This window comes from Vulpes lagopus, chromosome 2 (genome assembly GCF_018345385.1).
Source record: "Vulpes lagopus strain Blue_001 chromosome 2, ASM1834538v1, whole genome shotgun sequence".
Lineage (NCBI taxonomy): Eukaryota > Metazoa > Chordata > Mammalia > Carnivora > Canidae > Vulpes > Vulpes lagopus.
In genome coordinates, this window is record NC_054825.1 from 39,822,362 (window position 1) to 39,849,063 (window position 26,702).

General features: G+C 51.0%; 2 protein-coding genes across 2 annotated transcripts in view; both read right to left on the bottom strand.

The window, feature by feature from the left end:
- The window catches only part of CHAT (choline O-acetyltransferase), a 49,413-nt gene extending 27,076 nt beyond the window's left edge, over window positions 1-22,337 (bottom strand). The window contains exons 1-7 of the mRNA XM_041745284.1: window positions 22,217-22,337; window positions 20,023-20,125; window positions 17,673-17,864; window positions 16,785-16,903; window positions 15,328-15,381; window positions 13,621-13,801; window positions 11,394-11,571 (exon numbers count right to left, since the gene is read on the bottom strand). Coding sequence (XP_041601218.1) covers window positions 11,394-11,571; window positions 13,621-13,801; window positions 15,328-15,381; window positions 16,785-16,903; window positions 17,673-17,864; window positions 20,023-20,088 — 790 coding nt within the window. The 5' untranslated portion in view covers window positions 20,089-20,125; window positions 22,217-22,337. The remainder of the gene's footprint in view (window positions 1-11,393; window positions 11,572-13,620; window positions 13,802-15,327; window positions 15,382-16,784; window positions 16,904-17,672; window positions 17,865-20,022; window positions 20,126-22,216) is intronic.
- Window positions 22,338-23,926: 1,589 nt separating this feature from the next.
- On the bottom strand, window positions 23,927-26,429 carry SLC18A3 (solute carrier family 18 member A3). Its single transcript, XM_041731194.1, has 2 exons — window positions 26,224-26,429; window positions 23,927-25,832 (listed from the first exon to the last, which is right to left on the bottom strand). Exons 1-2 carry the CDS (start codon window positions 26,427-26,429, stop codon window positions 24,272-24,274), a joined length of 1,767 nt encoding a protein of 588 aa, XP_041587128.1. The 3' UTR covers window positions 23,927-24,271.
- Window positions 26,430-26,702: the final 273 nt, after the last annotated feature.

Genomic DNA, 26,702 nt, shown 5'->3' on the forward strand with positions numbered 1-26,702 from the left:
TTAATCAAAAGAAAGTAGGAGTCACTTTATTAATATCAGATTAAGTAAGCTTCAGAGCAAAGAAAATTACCAGAGACATTGAGGGGCATTACTAACACAAAATGATCAGTCTACCAGGAAGACAAAGCAATCCTAGGTGTGTATGTAACAAACATACCACAAAATATGTGAAGAAGAAACCGACAGAACTGAAGGGAGAATAGACAAATTCACAATTATACTTGGGGACTTAAACACCCCTTTTTCAATAATTGATAGACCAATTAGACAGAAAGCAAGAATATAGAAAAACTCAACAACACTATCAATTAACAGGATCTAATTGACATTTATAGAACACTCCACCCAACAATAGCAGAATGCACATTATTTTCAAGTGCCCATGGAATATATACGCCAAGGTAGATCATGTTCTAGGCTATAAAACACCTTCAAATTGAATTGAAATCATATAAAATGTATTCTCTAACGTATGAAAGCAAAGTAAAAATAAACAACAGAAAAATAACAAGAAAAGTTCCAAACATTTGGAAACCAAACAATACTCTTCCAAGTAATCCACAGGAGAAAGGGAAAGTCTTAAGGGAAATTAAGAAAACCACATTGCAATGAGTGAAAATAAAAATACATTTTATCCAGATTTGTGGGCACAATTAAAGCACTAAGAAATGTATAGCACAATTGCTTACATAGACAAGAAGAAAATTTTTAAATGAATTCTATAAGCTGTTACCTGAAAACCTAGAAAAGGAAGAGCAAAATAAAGCTATCAGGAGGTAGGAAATAACAAGAATCGGAAACCAATAGAATTGAAAACAAGACAAAAACAATAAAAAGAAAGCTAGTTTCTTTAGAAGATCAATCAAATCTCTAGCAAGTCTTGCAAAAGAAAGAGAGAGAGAGACAGAGAGGAAGGGAACACTATTAAGGATGAAATAGGGGTAGCACCACAGACCCTGCAGACATCAAAAGGATTATAAAGAAATACTATGAACAACTCTACAGACACAAGTTTGACAACTTAGATGAAATAGAGCAATCTCTTGAGAAATATGAACTACCACAATGTACCATATTTAAATAAATACTTTGGATAGCCCTATAACTATTAAGAAAATTGAATTTATAAGTTTAAAACTCCAGAAAAAGAAATCTCTAGGCCCAGAAGTTTTCACTGGAGAATTGTACCAAATACTTAAAGAAGAATTAAAAGCCATCCATACCATTTCTTCCAGATAACATAAGAGGAAAGAACACTTCCTAATTCATTTTATGAATCCAGCGTTATTCTTATACCAAAACAAGATGAAAACAGTGTAAGGGGAAAAAAAGCCACAACACCTAACCAACTATAAACCAACAATCCTCATGAATATAGATACAAAAATATTGAACAACATATAAACAAATAAAATTAAGCGACACGTAAAAAGAATTATATAGGAAGTGGAGCTTATTAAAGGAATGCAAGCCTGGTTCAATCTCTGAAAATCAATCTATATAATCCATGATATTAACATATTATAGAAAAATCATGATTATGTCAATTGATGCAGTCAATAGATTTGACAATACTTTTAAAATTCAACATCTATTCACGATAATATCTCAGAAAAATAAAAATTGGGGGGAACTTCCTCAACTTCATAAAAAACATCTACAAAAAATGCTATTGCTAATATCATTTTAAGGGTGAAAAACTGCATGCCTTTCCCCTAAAATCAGGAAAAAGAAAGGATACCCACTCTTATCACTGTTATTCAACATAGTACCAGAAGTTCTGCTCAGAGCAGTAAGGCAATAAAAGGGAATAAAAGGGATACAGATCAGAAGGGGGAAAAATCCTTGTTTTCACATGACATGACTGTTTATGTAGAAATTCTAAGGAATATATCCCCCCCAAAAAACCCGAACCTCCTAGAACTAATAAATTAGTTCAGCAAGTTTGAAAGATATAAGATAAACATACAAAAATCAATTGTATTTCTGTATATTAGTGACAAGCACATGAACACTAAAATTAAAAATATAATACCACTTACAATGATGCAAAACAATGAAACACTTGAGTGTATCTAACAAAAATGTGTAAGACTTGTATGCTGAAAAAAAAAAGACTTGTATGCTGAAACTACAAAACACTAATAAAAGGAATCAAAGAAGATCTAAGGAAATGGAAGGATGTATTATGTTCATGCATAGGAAGACTCAAGATAGTGTAGATGTCAATTCTTCCCAATTTGATATACAGGTTTAGAACAGCTTCCATCCAAATCTCAGCAAACTTTTTGTAGATGCAGACAAGATAATTTTAAAATTTATAGGAAAAGGCAAAGGAACTAGAATAGCTAAAACAATTTTGAAAAAGAATAAAGTTGAAGGAATCAGTATATCCAACTTTAAGACTTATTATATAGCCTATAACCAAGATTATGTGCTATTGGCAGAGAGATGAGCATAGAGATTAATGGAAGAGAATAGAAAACCCCAAAATAGACTCATATAAATAGGCCTAACTGATTTTGACAAAGGCATGAAAGTAATACAGTGGAGGAAGGATGACCTTTTCAACACATGTTGCTGGAACAGTTGGAAACCTATGGACAAAATAAACAAACAAAATTTTAAAAAAGAAAACCTGGCTTTAAATCCTTACACGTTATAAAAAATTTAATTCAGAATGGATCATAAACTTAAATGTACTGATGTAATATCAACTTTTAGAAAAAATACACGAGAAAATCTTTGGAATCTAGGGCTAGGCAAAGAATTCTTAGACTTGACACCAAATGCATGATTCATTAACAGAAAAATTGACAAACGACTTCATCAAAACTGAAAACATTTACTCAATTTGTAACATCATGTTAAGAAGATGAAACCATAAGTTACAGATTGGGAGAAAATATAGAACCACATAGCCAAAAAAGGGCTAGTAAAGAATATATATGGGACGCCTGGGTGGCTCAGTGGTTGAGCATCTACCTTCAGCTCAGGTCATGATCCCAAGGTACTGGGATCAAGTCCCATATTTGGCTCTACAGGGAGCCTACTTCTCCCTCTGCCTGTGTCTCTGCCTCTCTCTCTGGGTCTCTCATGAATAAATATATAAAATCTTACAAAAGCATATATATATATATAAACAACTCTCAGACTCACAGTAAAAAAAAAACAAAAACCCAAACCCAAACAATCTTAATCAGAAAATGAGCAAAAGACAGGAAATGACATTTCACCAAAAAGGATATATAGGTGGCAAATCAGCTATGAAAAGATACTCAACATCATTAGTCACTAGCAAAATGTAAATTAAAACTACAATAAGATTTTACTACACACTGATCAAAATAGCTAAAACAAAAACAAAAAAATGCAACAACAGCAAATGCTGACTAGGATGCAGAGAAACTGGATCACTCATACATTGCTCATGGGAATGTGAAGTGGCACAGCTGCCAATCTGGAAAACATTTTCAAAACTAAACATGCCGCTATCAATGTTATTCCTGGAATTTTTCCTAAAATAAAAAGTTATGATCACACAAGTCATCTATATGTGTGTGTGTGTGTGTGTGTGTAATGTTCATAGTAGTTTTATTTATAATACCCAAAAAGTAGGAACCACTCAGGTGTCCCTCAACAGATAAATGGTATCAACCATTGTGATACAGTCATACCAAGGAATAAATAAAAAGGAAAGAACTATTGACACATGGGACAAGGTGGATGAACCTCCAGAGAATTATGCCAAGTGAAAAAAGCCAGCCTCGGAAGAGTACATACTGTACGATTCCATTTATACGATGTTCTTAGAACAGTAACGTTATAGAAAGTGAAGACAGATTCCTGGTTGCCAGGGGTTAAGGAGGGATGGGGTTGGAAGGGAAGTGGGTGTGGCCATAAATGGCAACATAAGGGATCCTTGCAGGGATGGGAATGTTCTCTATCTTGACTGTATTAATGTCAATGTCAATATTGTTGTGATATTGTATTTGTGTATTTTACAAGATGTTAGCATGGTGGGAAAGGGGTACAGGTGAGATTATTTCCTGTAAGTGCATGTGCATCTACAATTATACCCAAATAAGTTTAATTTAATGAAAAAAAAAAAAACTTCAAGAACTAAGCATTACTCTTTCTTCTGGGTTTGAAACACCCTTCCCACAGGGGCAGATTTCAAGTGATATCTTACTTCCAGAGTTAGGAGAAGGGTGGTGAGTAGAAAGGGGCATGAGATTAAAAACCAAAAAACCAAAAAACTTTCCACCCACTTTTTACCCCAAATATCATAAAATGGAAAGTGAGGGCCAGAGAGAGGGCTACTGGGGAGAAATGAAAGAAAACAGTGTGCACACTTGGAGCATGTGGCATGTGGGGAGCCCAGGGGAAGCAAAAGAGCACCCCAGAGTTAATGAGGGTTAGGGCTCTGGGACAAGGAGTGCAGGCCATTCAGTCTGAGTCCACGAGTCACTGTCACTGATGGAATGGATATTCAACAGGTGCCCATTTGCAGCTCACCAGATTTTTCCAGAGAGGTTGTGAGACTTGGACAAACCATCCCCACAATGTTTCCTCAAATTTAATAAGAGTTATTATTTAGCAAACAGCCTCTGTGAGCCAGGCACCAGACCACCTGCTTTGCAGCTTCTCCACACCCTCCCTGTCCTGGCCACAGGCCAGGGCCACCACCTCCATGTCCTAGCCTAGGAAGCCAGCTCCAGGGCATACAAGGACAGCCAGGTCAAGCCCAGGTCTCTGAGGCAGGCAACGGGCCTCTCCTGGCCTGGATGCCCGCATACAGGAGAGCCTTCCCGCTGCCACTGTGGGAGGGAGACAATGCCCGCCCCCCATGCCTCCAGCACCCCCCCCCCCCCCCCCCCGGAAAGAAAACAGCAGTCAGCCTTGCCAGCCCAGGAGGTATTTCTGGGCCAATTTTTTTTTTTTTTTTTTTGGGCCAATTAAATGAGGAGAGGCTGTTACTGCTAATGTGTAATTGGTTTTAAAATCAGCAGACTTGTCTATCTCTGGATGGCAATATTTAAGCAGCAAAATGCGCAGCCTGAGTGGTTCTTGTAAACCGTGACCAAGGCCTTCTCCAGACTCAGGGGCCTTCTGTCAGTTCCCACCTTGAAGCAGTGGCTCAGCTCTAATTGGCTGCTGGAGATACATATTGACGGCGCTGTGTAAACAGAAGCATCTGCCTGAAGTCTGCCCGCCCGCAGGATCTCGGTGCAGCACCCAGGAAAGCCAGCGGGCTCCAGGGTGGGGGTGGGGGCTCTCTGAGCTGGCTATCCTTTTCCTACAAATTGACAAGCGCTGTAGTCTTCCAGACTCGGGGCTGAATGTCTAATCAAATTTCCAGGCCAGGATGACAGTGTCGGTCCTCCTGGGTTCAGGAAGGCCGCAGCTTCAAGGCTCTGTGGGGAGGGAAGGTCCTGAGGGGTTACTTGTGCCCTTCCTGAGGCCGGAAGCCCCACCCCAACTGCTGGGCCCTGAGGATCTCGGGCTTGGGAGACAGATGGCCTGATTCCACCACTCAGCACCTCTAGTTCAAAAATCCCCAGCTCATGGGCTATACTGAAGACTCAGAGCAACAGGGCCCAGGATAAGGCCAGCATCATGGGGACCTCCATACACCAGAGCTGCTAATATCTGCTTTGGTTGATCCCAATCTGTGCTGCACGTGGGCTGCACATATGAAGGTACTTTAAAAATACAGATTCTTTGGCCTCATTCCTGTCCCACTGGAAAATCCCTGGAAACCCAGAATCTTTATTTTAAGGGGCTCTCTATATGATCCCGATGTTGTCAGCCAGCCCCAGTCACACCCACCTCAACCCACCTGGGCTTAGCCTCGTGTTGCACCTGGCACAGGAAGCCCTCCTAAGCTATGACAGGTTGAGCTATGAGGTCCCCAAATTCCCTCAGGACTCCTGGAGTGGAGACGCTCTTTGGTTTTATCCTGTCTGCTCTTGTCCTAACAATTCTGCTTGTTCTGGTGTCCCCAACAAGACCATGGTCTTCTGGGGAGCAGTGATGGTCCTGCCGGGTCTCTGAGCCCTTGGATCCCCCGGAGGCTATTCTGTGTTGGCTGTGGGTGTTTAGGCTGCAGGTAGAGATGACAATACACTCACTTATCCTGCACTGTAGTCTCAGAGAGCTCTGTGTTAAAAGTGCTGTGTCAGGAGCTCTAGGGGGCATGGGGACCCTGGGTACAGAGGGGGAGCACAGGCTTCATGGCAGACAGCTGGCTCCACTGTTCTGTGAGCTCCACCCTCTCACTGTCACAGCAGAAGGTTAGGCTGAGGAGCCTGTGGGTGATGAGGGAGCTGTTTTGGTTGAGGAGCAGAGTGAAGGATCAGAGACAGTCCCTCTAAAAAGAAAGGGTTGATAAAATCAATTGCCCCACTGGTTCTCAGTTCACCCTATGAGAATTCAGATTTTGTGTGAGCTCAGGTGCCTTGGTCCAGACCTCTACCAGGACAATAGGAGCTCAGCTTGGTTGAAGCCTCCTGCTGGACAGTACCTGCCTGGGCCCAGTGCCCAGGAAGGAAGGTGGAGACCTTGGGACTTCAGCTTTCCATGGTGTTAACTGTGATACTGTTGTGGGCTAGTCAGAACCCTACCCCAGCCCCTACAACCACACCCAGAACCAGGAGAGTAACTCCCTAGAGGCTGAGGATTTGGAAGCATTGTTTGCAATGATGACCACCATCCCTGGGTCTCTGGCTAGCACTCCCATGCTTGCTGCTCCAGTGTCCCCTGCATGGGCTCATCCCTCACTCCTCACCTTTTCCCCTTCTCGAACCCTTCATGACATCTGAATAGTGATGGAGGGTCCCCTTGTAGTGTTAATCTCTTCAGTGAGTATTCTGTTCACCCTCTGCCTCAACAGGAGGGAGGCCCTCCCTGAGGGACACACTTCCCTGTGCCCTCTCCAGGAGACTATTTTCCTTCACACTCATGCCCCCCAGGGCCAGGTGGGGTAGGTGGTATTTTTCCCTGTCCCTGCTCCTACATGGCTCCTCCCTGTTTTCCCTTTGTAGCTCCAGGTATTAGACTTCTACCTTCCCACCCCCGTCATCATTGTCCCCCTTGTCTCTACATTCCCCTGATTTCCTCACAGCTCCCCATCATGCCAATCTGGATTCCTGGTTCACCTCCTTCTTCTCCATCACCAATCCAGCCATCATTCCTGCAGCCCGGATGTCTGTGTGGGGGACCCACCCCACACTCGCCCTCTTCTCTCAGCCCCTTGATCTCCCACCTTTGACTGTCCAACCTTAGCCTCCACTCCCACAGTCACACCTGGGATCTCATCACTACCAGGAACTGACCTCCTCTGAAGTGTCAGACTCAAGCATCCCATACTCTGACCACACTTCCAACCTTCTGATTCACACACTGTTGTCCCTCCTCTGTAACATGTCTCATCTCATTGACTCCTCAAAACCATTGACATCACTACCTCTTCCCCCTGTCTATCATCCACCTCCATCTTTCATTTCCCTCCAGTCATGGGCTGAGTTGTGTCCTCTCAAAGTCCCCAAGTTGAAGTCCTAACTCCCCAGTATCTCAGAATAGGACTGTATTTGGAGGTGAGATCTTTATTGAGGTAATTAAGGTAAAATGAGGCCCTAATCCAACATAACTGGTGACCTTGTGAGAAGAAATTAGGACAGAGATATGCACAGATGGGAGACCACAGGAAACACGGGGAGAAGACAGTCATCTACAAGCCAGGGAGAGAGGCCTCAGAAGAAACCAACCATGTCCATACCTTGATCTCAGACTTTTAGCCTTCAGAATGGTGAGAAAATAAATTTCTGCTGTTTAAGCCACTCAGTCTGTGGTACTTTGATATGGTGACCCAAGCAGACTACTACACTTCCTTACTCATTTCAGACTCTAACATTATAACCATTCCCTTGCCATACTTTCCCCCTCTTTCCCTTGGTTATATTCTCCAACCAAGGCTGAACCTAGTGACCCATTTTTCTTTGCCTGAACCTGAGAAGATGTACATTGTGAGGCAAAAAATTGCAAAACAAAGCTAATTGATTTCTAAAATGTATGACCCCCAAGCCCTTAAATATGAGCTCAACAGAATCCTTAAATCTCATCAAGTTTTCCAAGAGACCATTTCATTGTTCTCTTTTGTCTTGAGAATCCCACCCCCACCTCTCTCCACCCAGGGCCATGGCTCTGCTGATCTGAGACCGAGAAGCCATCAGTCAGGAACCTTCTCGCATTCCCACTACCACAGCCATAGGCCCATGGACCGCAGGCCCAGGTTTCAGTTTCCCCTGTACCAAGCAAAGGCTTCTTATTCTCTGGGTTCCATTTCTTTTTGCCTTTGCAAGAATCTCATGCCTCCATTCCTCTCCTTTGTCCTCATTAATGATTTCTCTTACTCGAGTACTTTCAATATAGTTGTCTACATACAACTATGCACTTGCCTCTCCTACTAAAGATGCTTTTCTTGACCCTCATCTTCTCACAGCAACTGCCCCATTTTTCTGCTATTTTAATACCAAAATATCTGAAAAAAGTCATCCATGCTTAACTGATTCTACTCATTGACAGTTTCATCAATTTCTTCCTGCTGTTGGATCACACTTACTAGCATACAACCATTCATTCTTCCTACTCCCCAGTCTGATCTCAGTGAAGGTCAGCAATGACTTGGGGTTGCCAAGCTCTGTGTCTCATCTCTGTCCAGTTCTTCCCTAAGGTCCCAGTAACATTCCAAGTGGTTGGCTGCTTCCTCTTTCCCTTTGGATCTTCATGACTCACCTCCTGGTTTGCTCTTGACTTCATGGGCTGCTCTTTCTCAATCCCCTTTGCATCTTTCTCTACCTGACCTCCAAGGACCCATTCTGCTATTTCTAGATGATCTCACGCAGGTCCATGACTAAATATCACTTATGTGCTGATAGCTCTCAAATTTATGTCTCTGCACTGACCTCTCTCTTGAGCTCCAGACACATAGATCTAATTTGACATCTCCACTTAGATGACTCAAGGCATCTCAAACCTGACATACTTAGAAAGGGCTTCATTCTGTAGCCACTTTGCCAACCTGGTTCCCATCACAGTGAATGGTACCACCATCTACTAGGTTGCTTAAATTAAAAAATCTAGGAATCTTCCTCACTTCTCTTTTCCTCCTTGTACTTCTACTTTGCGATATATCTGGACCCCACCCATGTCTTTTCATCTTTACTATCAAACTTAGTCCAAGCTGCCATCTATACTGAAATCCTTTCCTAAATGGTTTCCCCTCCAAGAGTAGGGGAGGCTCTGGGGAGGAGGGCTCTGTGAAGGACTGGTTTCCTGCTGTGCAGATGACACAGATTAATCAGATCTCTGAAGGAGAGGCGTGTGGGCCCTTCCTCTCTGTCACGCTTCCTTCAGAAACAGCACTTCCATTCAGAAAGCCAGATCAAGTGCCATTAACAAATTAATTCCGATTAGCACAACCCAAGCACTTAAACCTCAAGGCAATCCCTGTCAGTCCTACAGGGAGATAGCTTGGCTGGCTAATAAAGTGGAAACTGTATTGGAAGCAGAGGCGATTGTTTGATGCCTGTCTCTGTCCCTGGAGGGGAGAACAGTGGGATTTGATTACACCATGATCTCCTGAGGGAATTAACTCACTTTCTAATGGTAAGTTATTAATTTTCCAACTTGGTAGTTGGGTCTGTGAGAACAGGGTCAGGTCTCATTCCCCCTTGTGGCCCCTGCAGCCCTCGATTTAGGACTGAGCATTCTGTAAGTGCCCCATGATTGAATAAAGAAATAATTAACTGGTAGGTAGGCAAGAAGCCTGGGACCTACTATCATTAGTAACCATTCGTTCTTCTATATGACAAATATAACTGGGGCCCCACTGTGTTTGGCAAAGTAGATTAAAAAGTTAATCCAAACAAATAAGGCCCCTGTTCTCCTAGAATTTAGAGACTAGGGAAGGGAGGCAGATAATCAGCACGCATAGACAAATGAGAAGCTAGATTCAGAGTGACAATTTCAATCATTGTAAGAAAGCAGGACAAGGTGACAGTGTGTTGAGTGGGGATGCTCTAGGGGACCTGAGGCAGTGACACCTGAGCTGAGCACTGGATGGTGCAAGGAGCTAGTTAACTTTGATGAAATAATTTTCTAAGGAGAGGGATCAGAAAATGCAAGTGCCTATTGCCAGAGAACCAGACTCTACCACCTTTTTATTCTTTCCATACATCCAGCATGGCCATCTTTGCCTGCTGGTTGCTCTCCTTGTAGAACCAGGCAGGGCAGGCACGTCCTCGGGGCCAATTAGCTTTGCTCATAGACCGCCTGCCTACCTGGATGCTACCCCTCCTTCCTGCCCCTCTCACTCATGTCTCAGAGCTTTGCATAATTCCCACTTTTTCAAATGAAGCCTTTCAATAGCTTCCCAAATAGGAGGGCTCCCTCGTCTTGATGAAGTCCTGGAACGCTTATTGGTACTTGCTATCTTATTGCTTTACATGGGTAGATGCTGCATTACTGTGTACTTGAATCTGATTCCCATGCCTTTCCTTTCACTGTCCAGGGGGCTGCTCAGGGGCAGTGGCTTCATCCTCTCTGCCTCTTATATTTTCCAGGCCTAGCCCAGGTCCTCAGGAAGTCTGAATGGACACTTGGCCAAATGAGAGCCCAAGGTGCAGATGGAGGTCCACCTCTGGAGGAACATGGAAGCCTCACCTTTATCCTGGAATCTCTAATGTAGACAAGAAAGGAAAGCATTCCATCCAATTCCTGGGAATAGAACTGGCTTTGGATTTGAAAATTAGTTTCCAGAAGGATGATTTAAAAGATTTAAGACTATTACCAGCTTTCTTATGAGAATGCTTAGAAACTTTCATAAGAGCAGCAGCCACCCAGAAGGATAGGTCAGTTTGAAGATGAAAAGTTTGAGGACTGAGAAATCACGTGAAGAAGGCAGTGAGCCACCCTCCCAGATCTGGGATCTATCCCATATCTCCATGTGACAGCTCTCCCAGTGACTCGGACCCCTAAAATGAGTACCATCCCTGCCCACCAGTAAAGCACAACTGCTTAATTGTAGCCAGCCTTCCTCCAGCTCAAAATCTTTCCTCCCTCAATATTCCCAGACATCCCAAGATTCCAGTGCTAGTCAGTCTCACCCAGGAAGCTAGAATATTTCCAGATGAAATATGAGGGTACAAAAGGTGCCGTCAGCGTCCAGGATCCTCAGCTGACTTGTTGTCAGGTCCTGAGTTGGAGGGAGGCCTGAGCGCCCCATGCTATGGCAAATGGGGATGAGGCATGGTGCCCGACTGTAGAGGAAGGAAAGCCAATGGGCATGATGATGAGATGAGCGTGGAGACGTGCTGGGCACTGCTGCTAACCTTTCACGAGGACCGTCCTGGCCTCAGCCCACTCGCTCCTCCCTTCTGACGTCAGCAGGCCGATTGGAGGCAAGCGTTCATCCTCGTTGGAAGCCATTTTGACTATCTTTCTCAACTGAGTGAACAGATCCCCCTCACTGAGACGACGGAAATTAATGACAACATCCAAGACAAAGAACTGTGGGGGAAACAGGTCAAACACGTCACTCATAGCAGCTGGCCCAAGGTGAAGGGCCTTCACTGAGCCTTCACCTGTGAGCACAGGTGGGGGATACTCAGGCCCAAGGATCTTAAGGTATGTGATGGTTCTGAACAGTCACAAGTTGGGGAGCTACCCAATGCTGTTGACTGTGCTGGACTCCAGTCTTCCCCAAATCAAAGAAGGCCAGATTAAATTTAGCTAAAATAAAACTTGCTTCTGTGGTTCTCACTTCATGTAAAACTATTATGTTTGTGGGGAATTAAGTATAAATTGCTACAACTACTATTGGAGGGCAATGTATGTCCAGCTAAATTGTGCATACCTTATGATTCAGCAGCAACTACTCTTATAAATACATACTTTAGCCTAAGGCTTGGAGAAACATATACTCTCGTGCCCAGAAGACATGTGAAGGAGTGTGCATTTAGGTTGTATTTGCAATAGCAAAACAGTAGAGAGAGACCAAATATTTTTCAGCAGGGGAACAGCTAAGTTAGATGTAGTGTATTCATCTAGTGAACATCCACTCAGCAATTAATAGGAATAAACTAGTTCTAGATACAGCTATAGGGATAGACATCAAACACAATGGTGAGTGGAGAAAAAAAGCAAGTTAGCAAATAATATGCAGAGGAAGATTAAAATGGAAAACATGCAAAATGCTCTATCCTTATGTGTGCGCATACACATGTGTGCATGTGTGTGTTCCAAATGAGGCCTGTGAGCTGTCTGTCATTCAGGAGCTTTGAAGCTAAGGTCTTGGGCTTCGTGAAAAGTCTTATCCCTAGCCCCAAGTCAAGATCCCTTTTCTGCCAGTTGATATGAGTGCCTGGTCTCATGCCCTGAGCAACAGATACATGGCCTGGTCCAGAGCAGGAGCCCTGAGAGTATTTCTGGAATGGATGAATAGTGCAACATGCAGGAGCTGGGAAATTCTGAGTTTGTCTTTTTAATGAAGATGGAGAAGTTATTATTTGTGGCCAAACTGCATCAGGGAGGCTTCTGGTGGGAATAGCCAACCTAGGATGGCAGACTTTCACTGAGCTTCTATCTTAGACTGAAAGTATCAGGTGAACCCAAGAAGAAAACATGGTAGCACAAATAGCAGGGGAATCTCTAGAGTAGGTGTCAAACTTGGGTTTTAGAAGAAAAAAAAAAAAAAAAGAAACAAAAACAACATCAAACAAAAAAAAACCCCACTAAAATCCAAAGCCAAACCACACCAAAACAAAAACAAAAAGCAAAAAAAAACAAAAACAAAAACAAAAAACAAAACAAAGAAGGCCCAAAACAGCTTCTTGTCAGATGAAATAATTAGGTGGAAGCTCAATATAGAGAATCTATAGTCTGATGAGTGCTGCTAAGGGGTCAGGAACCTACATGCTTAGCCTGTCTCCTGGGTCCTCACGGGCCCTTGTGGGCTCCTGGAAGCCAGTGTGAAGACCTGAGCTGCAGGAGGCAGGGTATGAGCGGGCAGTACTGGCCAGGCCTATAAGGCCTTCTCAGCCTTGGACAGGCCACTCAACTTGTTTGAGGCCTTATTTCCTCTTCTGTCAGATGGGGATTCCAAGCACCTCTGCAGGTCACTACTGAATCAGGAGGGATGAATAAGTGCTGAGCCTAGCACCTGGACATGGAGGTCTGGACAGTCAGTCCGTAAAGGTGTCCATCTTCTGTGTGTGGTCTCCAGGAAGGCCGCCACCTGGGTTATTCATGAGGAGTTGCTGAGGCCACGCTGGGTCTCATTAAAAGCCCACCATCCATTCAGACCAGCTGACCTGGCTGGTCAGGGCCAAAATGAGAGCCCACTGAAGTCATTCTCAATCGATGACTCTCCTTGTACTCATAAATGATAAATATGGGGATAAATGGGACTGACCAGGAGTTGAGAGAACCTACTCTATCCTAACTCACTGAGTGCCTCGAAGGGGAGGCTGAGCATCCCTGGTGAAACAGGAACTGATATGTATTCATGCATCATCCCCAGGGCGGAGAGGCTGCAGCAGAGAGGGCCAGGCCACTTACCTGGTTACAGCAGGCCACGATGATGTGCTCTGGCTCGGGCATGACACTGCTCTTCTGGGCCACCAGTGTGTCCTGGGTGTGGCCGGGGAGCCGGTAGGAGGAAAAGAGCCCGTAGTATTGCTTCATACAAAGTGGCTGCCCTGACAGCTGGCCCTTAGCACAGTCAGGAGGGATGGAGTGGCTGGACAGCAGGGAGGGAAGCAGGGGATCAGAATTGGGTCTACATGACTTGATTAGGCAAAGCAGGGCACAAACACCAGAACTGCATTAGGATGGCAGTCAAAGAGCCACTTTCTGAAGTGGTGGAGTTCTGTGTTTCCACAGCCCATGGAGGGGTCCTCAGGGTTTTCTCAAGCCTCTGAGAGTCTCCCTCATCACTGCCTCGGGCACTACATGTACAGAACTTTCATATTTGCCCTCATGACTTCACTCGTGCTGATCTTTGCTTGGCATGCCTTCACCCCACCCCTGTGCTCAACGAACGTGTTCAGAAAACTCCTACTCTTTCAGGAGCCTACTCTTCCATCATCTCTTCTAGAAGCCTTCTCTGAGTTCAAGGTAGAAAGTTCTTTCTTCTGAGGTCTCAGCATCTCTTGTGTTCTTTACTCGCTCCCTTCCCTTCTGCTCTGCCACTTCCTCCTCTCTCTTCTCATTCTTTCTCCCTCTAGCTCTCTCTCCTTCCTCCCTCCCTGCTCCTTCTCCTTCTCCCTCTGTCTCTCCACTCTCTCTCCTTCCCTCCCTCCCTCTCAGGCAACACATTTTATTGAGCACTCCTCTGTGCCAGGCACATTTATTTCTATGATCTGGGGTTATAGTGGCAAACAAAACATGAGTGATGGGACACAGATCCTGGGATGTGTAAGTGGGGCGTAGACAACAAGCAGCAAGCTGATAAATGAGAGGGTTTCAGGTAGTAAGACAGGGTGACAAGGACCAGGTGTGAACTGAGCCCTGAGGATAAGAGGCAGCCCTGAGATTAGCTGGGGCAGAGTGAGGGTATGGTGTCCCTGGCCCTGCTGCTCAAAGTGCAGATGCCGCTCTGAACTCTGAGAAGCAGAAGCAGCTCTCAGAAACTTTTATAGCAAGTTAACTGAGGAATTCTATGTGTGTTAAATCTAAAATAAAAACAAAATATGTGGTTGTGTATTCTGTGCCTTTGTACCATTTTTCTGTGAATTCATTTTTGTAGTGTTTTACATTTCATAAAGTTAAAAAAATACATTGGTCCTTCACCACAGATCATCTGAGGAACACCTGTCCAAGCTGGAGAGGAAACCAGAGAGGTTGAAGCCTGGTACATAGGCTCAGCATGAGGAGACCATTCCCCTCAATTGGCAACTAGCAAGGATGAATCCACCATCACCTCGCTCCCATGACTCCTTCTCTGCCTTCTCATGCATCCCCTAAATTCCTGAGGCACATAGCATTTTAAAGAGATCAAGGAAGGACAGTGATCACCCTAGGAAAAGGAACCATTAATGTTCAGTCATGTTAGCTGGGGTTAACATTATCCTGATGCTGGAGGAGTTGGGATGGGGAAGGGGTGAGGAGTCTACCTGCCCTGTGACAGGACCCGGGAATCCAGGGCTGGAAAAAGACAAGGTCTTTGCCTCTGGGAGCTCCGTGGCTAGTGTGGCAGGGAGACAGATGACTCAACAGGCTGTGCCAAATTAGGGCACTACCCTTCCCAGGCTGGCCCCAACCTACCTGTCCAGCAGCGTCTTGTAGTGGAGCACACCAGAGATGAGGCTGGCTGCAAACCTGCAGAGAGAGATCAGGGCTGAGGTTCTCCTCTTAGGGGCTCAGGCTCCTTCCCTCTCTCCCACTCTCCTCTCCCTCTACTCCACATCCCTCTCTCAAGCTCAACCATCCCTCCCCGACCCTGCTGCAGGCATGCTGCCAGTCTTTCACAAGCCTTGTATTAAAATGGTCTTGTGGAGATAACTAGGAGGAGGGGGCCCTGGAGGGTAAATGGGGAGGAGGAGAAGAGTTGGGAGAGGAAGCTGGGAGAGGCCAGAGAGCAGGCAGGAGAAGGCTGGATGGTCAGGGGTGGGGGTTGTCCCTAGGAAAGGCCTGTGCTGGGGCTGAGCTAGACCGGGAACCCAGGTTTGGGGAAATCCAGCCTCCTAGGAAAAGTCAACAATTTGGTCCCCTTAGTGCTAATGAAAATGAAAGTGGGTGCTAGGGGAAAGAAAAGTCACCAGAGGACTGTGCCATAGGACTGTGTCATCTTAACTGTCCATGGATGATGACCCTGCCCCCTTGGATGCAGCTTGACAATTGTTTTCAGATGCTGTTCATCCATCTATCTGCACACTTCCTTTTGCCCACGGGAGGTCCAGGCTGCAGGCTGCCTGACCAGCAGCTGGGTTGGGCTAGTCCCCACGAGGAAGGAGGGGATGAGGGTTTTCCTGGCGCAGCTGAGTCCTGCTCATTGGCCGATGTAGGCCCCTCCTCTTTTGTTTGTTTTTGTTTTGCTTTTCTTCTCTGAGCTGTCCCTGTGCTGTGCCACATTGGGTTTGGATCTGCGAGACCACTGTAGGAAGACCCTTCCTCCCTGCCACATCCCTGTGTATATGTTCATCGCCCCTCCTGCTCCCCCCAGCCCCCCAATCAACATCAGTGGGCCCAGAGGCCATTCCAGTGGCTCAGTGAGCCCTGAAATTGCAGCAGATGGCAGAGGCTCTGGTGGCGGCAGCTGGCAGGAAAGAACCATTTCCACCCCCTTGGAGCCTCTGTTGAGAGCTGTGGGCTGGTGGGGCCACAGCAGAGGTCGTCTCAGACAGCCTGGGGCAGTGCCTGGGGCAGTGCATCCAAGGGACAAGTCCAAGCCTCAAGTACTGGTGGGGTCAGAGGATACACACCTCCTTCCAGAGCCTCAGCCAGGTGGAGAATGCCATGGGAACACCTGGGAGCCCATGACCTCCTCTAGTGCCCACCCCACCCCAAATAAATATGTTCTGAGGAAGACTGGGTGTTTGTCACTCACATAGCAGCCTCATCTAACCTATTTCCTGGACCACAGCCTGGACAGCCTCTGTCTCAGGGGCATTTGGCCTTAGAAAGCTCAGCCGAGGCACAAGCCTCGATCTTTTCTTCCTGGTGCTGGGGCTAGGCTCCAGGCAGACTCTCAAGCTGTGAACCTAGGAGCATGGTGGCCTCACCTTAGCTGGTCACTTGTATCTTGGAAGTGCTGCCGGGCAAAGATCACTGCTGGGCTGGAGTTTACAGGCAGGGCCAGGCGGTTATTGAGATACATGTCATTCAGCCAGTATTCAGACACCTGTTGGGGAGAATGAGAGGGGCGCCATTACTCCCAGCGGTCATACACACCCCTCTGAACAAGATCACCTTGCCTGTGAAGAGTGCCAGTCCCATCCTGGCAGCCCCACGGGACAATTGGGACACTTTGTTGGATCATACACCTCATTCATTCGCTCTACAAACACACACTGTGCCCCAGGTATGTGCTAGGGGAACTGTGTGCTCTCTGGTCCACCATGACTGACTTTCATCTTTGCCCCATGCCATTTCTCTCTTCCATCCTAGTTTCCTATTCTGGGTGTTTGGTACTTCATCCCTGTCCCCTGCCCATCCTACGTGTGCTCTATTCCTGCTTTGCCCTCTTCTTTGCTTCCCTGAGCTAATCCCCATCTTCTGCTGTCCCATCTCTGTCCCCCGTCTGTCTCCATCTCTGTCCCTTGTCTTACCTTGTTGCCCCATTTCTATCTCTTACACTCTCCTATCCATTCCCCCATTCCTGACCCCCATTGTCTTCCACCTCTATACCCTGTCTCTCTCCATCACTTCAACTCTATCCCCATCTGTCCCTTCTTGGTCCCCATCCTGTCTGTCCCTCATTTTTGTCCCTTGCAATACCCTTGTTTCTCTTCTCTTCCCTCTCCTCCAATCTGTCCCATCTTTGTTGCTTACCTGCCCTTCATCCAAATCCCTGTCTTCAAGTCTACTCCCTGTCCCCCATCCTGTGGGTCCCTTGTCTGCACTGCACCCTTGCCAGCCCCCTGCAGTCTGCCCCTCTCAATAACTCTTACCCAATTGGCAGTCTTCTCCTGTCGTTCCAGGAGCTTCTGCTGTAGGGTCTCACCAAGGCCACCAGGGGCCCCAAACTGCTGCACGATGGCCTGGCTCCTCCTGAACTGCTCCTCAGGTACTAGGTGCTGCATGCATCGCAGATAAGTGGCCAGGGTCTGCTGCAGTGGGGGCACTGGAAGTTTGGGCAACTTCTGGAAGAGAAAGTTCATAGGCACTTTCTATGCCTGTTCTTATGTGGGGTCCATCAGTGGGCATTAGACCATGCCTGTCCCCAAGTTGGTCTCCAGTTGGTGTCTCCATCAGTCCCCATCTTTGTTCCCTATCTTGAATCTTGCCTATTTCCAGGGCTCAGCTCAGCGGAATTCTGACTTTAAGAAGCTTCTGTCATTTTTTCTGGTACCTTAGCCCTGCCCCCAAGAGGGGATAAAGTGTAGAGGAGAAGACCTTGATGTTTGTACTGAGTTCATGCACTGACCCTGATGCTGACAAGCTGCGTGATCTTAAGCAAACCACCTCCCTTCTGTGCCTCAGTTTCCTCCCTTGTAAAATGGGCGTTAATAGCCTCTACTTCTCATAGGATCAAAGAGATCCTATATGAAAATGCTTTTAAACCACAAAGAATAGGTCTAAGATGAAAGAAACCTGTCATTGATATTGGCTGTTGGTCACTGTTAATTTAGGAATTGTTCCCAGCTGGGGCTTCAGAAAGAAGCTAGTTTATCTCTGGACACAAAGGGTGTTATACTCATGGAGAGACTGGCTCTTTTACATCTCCTCCTTTTCCTTCTTCCTCACTAAGCTAGTCACAGTCAGAAACCACAACTTTTCATATTACAGATTCAAGTTTACAAAATTGGTGGTAGGGGGCCACCTTCTTTCAGGGGTTTTTCTCTTTGGGGTGGTGGGGCCAGGCTGTGGAGTAAAGGGACCCAGTGAACGCTTGCCTCTGCTCGGCTCCTGCTGCAGCATGGGCTGGAGCCCTCCCTGCAGCGGCCCTGGGCAGACAGGGACCAGTAGGGGAGCCTGTGCTGATGAAAGAATGGGAGTCCTTGCCTGCCCGATCCTGTCTTTAGGGCTCACTGCCCTAGGGGGAGGAAGGGGGAGGTCATTGCCAGTTATGGACTGCTCCTGCCCCAGCGAATGCTCAAGGATGAGGGTGGTCTGGGCAGCATTCTAAGTTGCTTAGTCCACTTCAAGAGAGCCAGGTCCAGGCCCCCCAACCAGCCATTCTGTTTCCCTTTTCCTTCTCTTGGGGTCTGGGGGTCTGTGTGGTGGGGGAGTGGGCAAGCACAGCCCAGATGGTGGCCTTGCCAAGAGTGTCAGCAGGCCTGTCTGGAGTCTGTGCTAGAAACAGGGTACCTTTCCTCAGGGCTCTGATAATGTTCTGGGGCTCAGTCATAGGGAATCAGTGATGGGTAAAATGGAATGAGGCAGGAAATCTTGGCTCATACATCTCAGTCCCATGGGGCTCCTCTCTAGATTCTCCTGGGCTTCTAGCCGAGGCCTGGGGCTGGAGACAGGGACATGTACTGAGTGTCTTTGGACCCTAGGGTCTCAGGTCAGTACACATTTTACAGGCACTTCATGTGAACCAAGCCCTGGACTGTACTTAGGGACAATGGAGAGAGAACGCCTGCTCTCAAGGAAAGGGCATGCCATGGACCAGACTCAACAACAGAGACGTTCGTGAGCTGTAATAGTCAGGGCAACATGGTGAGCAATTTCATGGGGAGAATCCAAAAAATTCTGATTAGGGTTTCAAATGAAGCCCCGGGTAAAGAGGTGGCAAGAAGACAAATGTAGCAGAGGGGCCGACGCTTCAACAATCTGGAGATCAGATGTGCTGCTCCATCACTTAAGAAGGTGGGGAAGGAGGATGCCTACCTAAGGAAAGTGGCAGTGTCTTAGGCCAGTGGGGAAGATGGTGCCTAAGGCTCCGGGACTGAGCCAGCAGCTGAGGCTGGGATGTGACAAGGCTTAGAGAGTTCAGTCTTACCGTAAGGCAACTCCACCAGGATCAAAGCCTTTGGAAGTGAAACCTGGGGAAAGGAAAAGCCTAGGGAGAAGAGTATCTAGCCCAGGTCAGGGGCTCTTCCTGGCCTTAGGAATAAGGATGTGGCTATTAGCATTTCTTCAACATTGCCTGAAGCCACTCCTAGGCCCTCCAGGCTCTCCCAGGATCCTCAGCAGGCTCAGGGCAAGACCGCAGCCTGGGCTTCATGCCCAGGAGAGGACAGGGCTAGTGGCCAGGCAAGTGCTGAGGCCAGTCCCATACAGGACTATTCTGGAAGCAGGGGTATGTAAGTGGGGAGGGCAGGGATGAGAGACAGGACTCTAAAAGTCACTCACAGGCTCCTCCTCACTGCTGGGAGTTTTTGTTGCTGTCTTATGGGGAGCTTTTTCCAGTATAGGCATCTTGGTGACTCCTGGCTGGGGAAGCAGAGGTACAGACCTGAGGACCAAGAAGCAGGGAGACATCAGTACAACAGCCACATAGAGTTGTCATGGACCCTTTTACCTTCCATAGTCTAACCCTCCACCCCTACCCTGTAAGGAAGCCAGAGCTAGACATGGGCCCCAATCACACAGGACCTCACTGCAGGTCCCAATCTCCCAACCTCCAGACCAGCCTCTCTAACTATGTGTCCTTTCCGAGTCCCCAAAGAAGTTAGAGTGGGGTCTAAAGCAAGTCTTTAGCTGATACCTATTCCATAAGACTGTCACCCAGACTCAACTGACCACCCTAGGCCAGAATGGGAAGGAGCCTGTTGAGCTTGCTCACTCCAAATCATAAAGGGGTCATTGGCAGAGCACTTGCTTTGTTCCTGCCTAGGACTCAACAGATACATGTTTTGCTGATTAAGATCTCTCCTACTAGACTGCGAACTTCTCCTGTTGTGTTCAGGGCTTCACCTCTGGGACCTAGCCAGTGACTAGCATGGAGTAGGATCAGTGTTGGGCAGCTGAATTGAAGGAACACATGCTTGCATGAATGCACGGGTAAATGAATACATGTCCTCTTAGGCTGTGGGCTCAGGAGGCACTCTGGGCTGACCAGGAGCCTGGCCTGTGGCCAAGACAGGGGTTGTGGTGGAGGACCCTGGGGCCTGCTGGATGGACTGTGACTTAGGCAATCTCTGGTTTGCAGGCCCCTAGTGTAGGTGGCATGGGAACACTGAGGAGATGCTACAGGGCAGCTGGGCAGTCCAGGACTCTAGGGGTCACCTGACTCAGCCTGGAGAAAAATGGATTAATTTTTTTATTTGCAGTAGAAGTGACCCAGGACAAGAGGGGCAAAGCCCTATTTAAGACTACCCTCTACCCTCAGCATATTCCCAAAGCAGAGTCTCAGAGCGACACACTCATGATTTCTACTCATCCATCCCCTATTCTCTCCCAAGAGCCTAAAGCTGATGTTTAGTCCATTTTATCCCCCACCCCCACCCCAGGCAAGCATAGCCCGGGTGGGGGCTAGGCTCTAGGCACAGCTGACCCAAGGACAGAGCTTCCAGAAAGATGATGAATCAGGCTCAGGAATGGAGAAACCTGGGGCTGCCTGGCAGTACTAGCAGAGAATACAGAACCTACATGAACTCCATGCCAGGATGCTGTGCACTAGGTGGTCCCCAGACCTGCTGAACAGCATAGTCATTGCCCCTACACCCAGCAAAATGGAAACAGTGGTATACAAGGTAGGGTCCACGGCAGGGCTGTAGAATTTGGAAAGGTCAGTGAGGGCAAGGTCAAGTTGGTAAAGGTCCTAGTGTGACTGGACACCCCATATCTTGGAGAGGTGTGAGGTTGGAGCACTATGGCTTCCTGGGGACCAAATGGGAGGGCCTGGTCCCTGCTGGGCAGCGGGCTGCTCCCCCCACCCCACCCCAGGGCCAGGAATTAGGCGGTGAATGCGGATATATATGCGTATCTTTTTGCTTCTGATGCCCTCCAGTCCGTGCTGCCACCAGCCTGGCTTCCCAAGGCTCCCGGGAGGGGGGGGGGTCTCTCCTCTGAACTTGAGGCCCAATCCGAGCTCGGCCTCCGCAACACAGGCACCATGTAGGGACTCCCTGGGACCTAGCTCACACTTGCCACCTGAGGCTGCTCCCCACCTCCCACCTCCGCGAGAGTCGGGTGCGTACCCGCAAATCAGAGGGGTCCCGGTGAGGCCTGCCGACGCCCTGGCTGGGCACACAAAATGCAGACCTTGGCATTTAGCAGATGGGGATCCAGAATAGAGAAGTGAGGACACGCACGCGGAGGCGCGGAGCGTGATGGCCAAGCCTCTCCAAGCCCTTTCCCCTAACTTCTCGCCGTCCTGCTCCCGGCCCTTCTGCCTCCACAAGCCGTGGGGAAGCGCCAGAGCCGCGGAATCCCACACTCTCCCGGCGCTTCCCCGACGGCCACTTCGGTTCAGGACTCGGCCAGTGCCGCGGCCCCTGGGGCCTGCGGACCCGGCGCCTTCCCCGGACCGAGCCCTCCTCCCCCGCCCTCGGCTCCCTGCGCTCGGCCCCGGCGCGGCGCTCTCCCGCCCGGCCCCTCTCACCTGTGCTCCCGGTTCCGCCGCGCTGGCCACGGTACCCGGGCACCAGGCAAGGGATCCAGGGGCGCGGCAGCAGTACGGGGGTGGGGGCCTCTGTCCGCGGTCGAGCCTCCGACGTCGCCGGGTCCCCGCGGCCTCCCTCCTGGATGCCAGCGGACCGGCCGCGCCTGCCTGTCCTTCCTCTGTTCCTCCTCCCTCCCCTCTTTTTCTTCCCTCCCTCAGCCCCACCCCGTTTCTCCCGCTCCTCCGTCCTCGCCCCCACCCCCGCCGCCTGCGGCGATCCCACCTCCAGGCCCCCTGCCCCGGCTCGGACGGCTCCCCGGACGAGTTTGTGTCAAGGCAGCGGAATCCAGGCAGGAAAACGGGGTGCAGAACATTGCCCGGCCCGTGCTCATTGCCCCCTGCCCAGCCTTCCCCAGTCCCGGTGCTCTCCCAACTCCATTATCCTAGCCCCGGCTGCGGCTGCGGCGGCACAATCCTGGGGGAAGGGTTGGGTCTGGGGAAATCTGTCCCCTCCCCGCCGTCTAGGCCAGGCTCAAATCATACTACAACTCCTTTCAAAATGATAATGATAATCATCATCATCATCATCATCATCATCATCATCATTCTGTTTGTTGATCACTGGAGGTCCTCCTTCCTTGCTTGCACTATGGGGAGGAGGGGGTGGGGAGGAGTGGAGATACAGACCTGGGGATGCTTACAGACACGCAGCCAGAGGCATACAGTCCTCCCAGACAAAGCACTCCTCCCCCACCCCCACCCCACATAAAGATCCTTACACAGCAACACACACAGACAGACCCACAACGACAGACCCTGCCCAAACACACACCCAGCCCAACACACGATCAGAGGACAGATGTGCACACACCAGTAGTGAGGACTCTCAGAGGCATTGTTTAATACATAGGTGTACCCCAACTCTGCTGCCTCTCCATGCCAGAATTGTAGGGCTCCTCCGCCTTCAATCAGGCCGCAGACTCCAGGACTGGGAGTGGCCTGCAAACCGGGGCCTGCAGCTCCAGAGACCAGCACTCAAGGTGGGGAGACTTCTGACAGCCTTGGCCAGATGCTTCCACCAAGGCAGGGGTAAGGGTGGGGGTAAGGGGGGTGGCACCAGCTCCCACATTGGCACCCTCTTCCCTTAGGACTCAGACCCGCACAGCCAGGTCATAGCAGACACACCAACCTCTCCCCCACTCCTCGAAGGATAGAGCTTAGCTCTCTGACAAACACACATGACAGAGATCGGAGCTCTGCCAGGAACAGGTCGGCCCCTACTCCTCACCGAGCCTGGACCCGGCAGGATGCCACGCTAAAGGGAGGCCCACCCCTGACGCTTCAAAGCCCAGTGACTGACACAGGGAGTGTCCTCAAGGGGCGGTGCCTCGCGCACCCGGAGATAGCGGGTCCTCAGGCTCCCCCGGGCGGCACCCTGGGGCGCTGCGTTGGGGGTGGCAGGGAGGGGCTGTGGCGGGCTAAAAGGAAGTGGTGTCCGAAGGTGGGAGCCTTTGCTGGATTTGCTTTATTTCTACCTCCTCTACTAGGTAGCAAAAGAGCCACAGGCGTCCCTAGTGCTTGCCAGGCCCAGACCTGTATTAGGGCCAGACCCAGCTCACCCTCCCCTCTGCCCTGGCCCTGTGCCCGGCCGCCCACCCTCACCAGTAAAGAGACTCGGTCTCGAACAGATATAGTTTATTGATTCGGGCCGGAAGCACCGCGGTGCAGGGCGCCAACTTGGCACTGAGAGAAATGGGAGGAAAGACAGACAGACGCACGGTTCTACACAGAGGAGCCCCGAGGTGGCGCCTCGCGCACCTCTTTATCTCCGCAGGACCAGGATCGCATCGCATGCCTCTGTGCTCTGCGCCCCACTGGACGGGAGGGAGGGTGGCACAGAAAGGGTCATGGACAGGGGACCCAGACGAGGAAGTCCAGCCGGCCGAGGCTGTGGAGGCTGTGGAATACTCGTTGGAAGGGGCCGGCCCTGAGCCTGAAGCCACCTTGACCCAGAGGTGGGGGGTGGGTGGGTGACCTGGAGGAGTAGCGGGGCTGCTAGCTGCGGGTGTAGTAATTGTTGTAGACGTCCTCGCATTCGTCAAAGGGGCCCGAAGGGCTTCGGGGTGCGCCGTCGGGGTCCGACACGGGGCGCTCACGCAGGCGCACAGCATCATACAGACCCTGCGGGGGCTCCTCCAGCAGCACGTCGCGCTCGGAGCGGGAGCGCCTCAGGAGGCCCACGTTGCGCAGCAGCAGCAGGACGGGCGCGTAGAGCAGGTTGGCCAGGCCCATGCCGAGGCTGAGTTGCGCGAAACCGAGCGAATGCACTATGTGGCCCGCCACTATAGGCCCGAGCGCGTAGGCCACGGAATAGGAGATGTCAGCGATGGCGTAGACGCTGCCGTAGACCGAGACGTGGCGCACGTCCACGAGGAAGGCGAGAGTGGGCAGCAGTGCCGTGTCTACTAGCGCAATGCCAAAGCAGAGGCCGCAGAGCGAGACCACCAGCGGTGCGAAGGAGCGGCAGGCAGGCACCATGCAGGAGCTGGCTCCGATCACTGCCAGCCCGAGCGCTCCGTACAGCCACTGCAGGTGCGGGTAGCGCGCCGCCAGGCGCACGGTGAGGTAGACGCCGAGCACATGCGGCACAAAGGCTGGCAGCCAGGCCATGCCGGTCTCCCATTCAGACGCCGCCATCGTGTGCTCCATCCACGTGGCGATGGTCGGCTCGAGGAAGGCAAGAGGGATGTTGCAGGTGGTGAGCGCCCCGGCCACCACCGCGATGTAGGGGTCCAGCATGAGGCGGTGGATGGGTGTGCCCACCGGCAGGTTGGCCCGCGCCCTCGTCGCGGCGGAGAAGGGCTTGGCCACTGCCAGCAGCAGGAGCGCGTCGAGCAGCGAGACGGCGGCCAGCACCAGGAAGGGCGTGTGCTTGCCCGCGAACTGGTAGAGGAAGCCCCCGAAGGGCGGCGCCACTAGGCTCCCGAAGCTGATGAAGGCCAGAGCCACGCCCAGCGCGCGACTGCGCTCGGGCTCCTCGGGGTACTTGTCGGCGATCATGGCGATGCCGGACGTGTCCGCAAAGGCCGAGCCCAGGCCCTGCAGGCTGCGCGCAGCGAAGAGCGTGGCGTAGTCCTCCGCGAACGCGAACAGCAGGGTGGAGGCGAACAGGACGCCCAGGCCGATGAGCAGCGGCACGTCGTAGCTCACACGGTCGATGAAGGGGCCGCTCAGGGGGTTCACCAGCAGCTGCAGGATGGCCTTGGAGGCGAACAGCACCCCGATCTTCACGTCCTCGTTCTCCGTCGCTGCCGTCGGGGACTCTGAGGCGTTGCCCGCGTTGGCGCCGACGCTGGCTGCCGTGGACAGCGGCAGAGCGGACGCCTCGGTGCTCGGGGTGGGCCTGCTGGCCCTTTGCATGCGGGCAATGTAGTCGGGCACGATGGGCACGATGACCATGTAGAGCATGTTGTCCAGGAACAGCGCCACGCACACGATGACCAGCACCAGGCGCCGATGCCGCCGGGGATCCTGCAGCGCCGCGCCCACCGCCTCTGACAGCCTGACGGCGGCCGCCCGGGCCGGGCCCCGGCCCCCGCCCCGGCCCCCGCCCCGGCCCCCGCCCCGGCCCCGGCCCCGGCCCGCGGGCGCTGCGGGTTCCATCGCCTCTGCTCCGCCGCTCTTCCCAGGACGCCTTCGCGGGCCGAGCGCGGGCGCCCTGCGGTGCACAGACCGGGCTCGCAACTTCGCGGGCGCGGTCGGCGCGGTCGGCGCGGTCGGCGCGGCGCCCCTGTGTCTCAGGTGGCCGCAGGGCTCATGGCCCTGTGCCCGGGAAAGGCAAAGACCCTGCCCCTCGAGCCGCCGCGGCTGCTGCGAGCCGAGCCCGGGCCGGCCGCCGCTGGCCTCAGGGCGGTCAGGGAAGGCGGGCGAGCCGAGGGGCCGGGGCCGGGGCCGGGGCCGGGGCCGGGCCGGGGCCGGGGCCGGGGCGGGGGCCGCAGACTGCGCACGCCGCGCCCCTGGCTCGCGCGGGGCCGTCCCCGAAGCGCGGAAGGGCCGCGCGCGCGGGCCGAGGGGCAGGCGGCCGCCGCCTCACTCTCCTCCCCTCGCGCGCTCTGGCCTCCTCCGCCGCCGCCTCCGCTTTCCTTTCCACTCGCGGCTGTGACGCGGCGAGTCTCGGCCCCCAAGTGGTGCCCGGGCCACTTGCGTCGCTCATGCTAATGCGACGTCGGCGGGGCGGGGGGCGGGGGCCGGGGGCGGGGCGCGGCGGGGCCGGGGTCCCCTTCCCAGAGGCGCCGGGACTGGAAACCCTGGAGAAGGGTCTGGGTAAGAAGACCCCTTGGTCTGGGCCGAGCCCCAGAGGATGGACGCGCGGCGCCAGGAGCGGGCTGTCTGTTCCCCGGCCCCGGCCCAGGTCTAGGACCCGGGGCGCGGGGGGGGGGGGCGCCCTCTCCGTCCCCCTCCCCAGGGTCGCGCCGCGGCCGCTGTC

Bases quoted from the DNA above. Each gene is read 5' to 3' on its own strand.
- SLC18A3 (XM_041731194.1), bottom strand. From the start codon at position 26,429: ATGAGCGACGCAAGTGGCCCGGGCACCACTTGGGGGCCGAGACTCGCC. The intron at 25,833-26,223 runs GTGCGCAGTCTG...CCGGGGCGGGGG, and splicing joins GCGCGAGCCAGGGGCGCGGC to CCGGGGCGGGGGCCGGGGCG.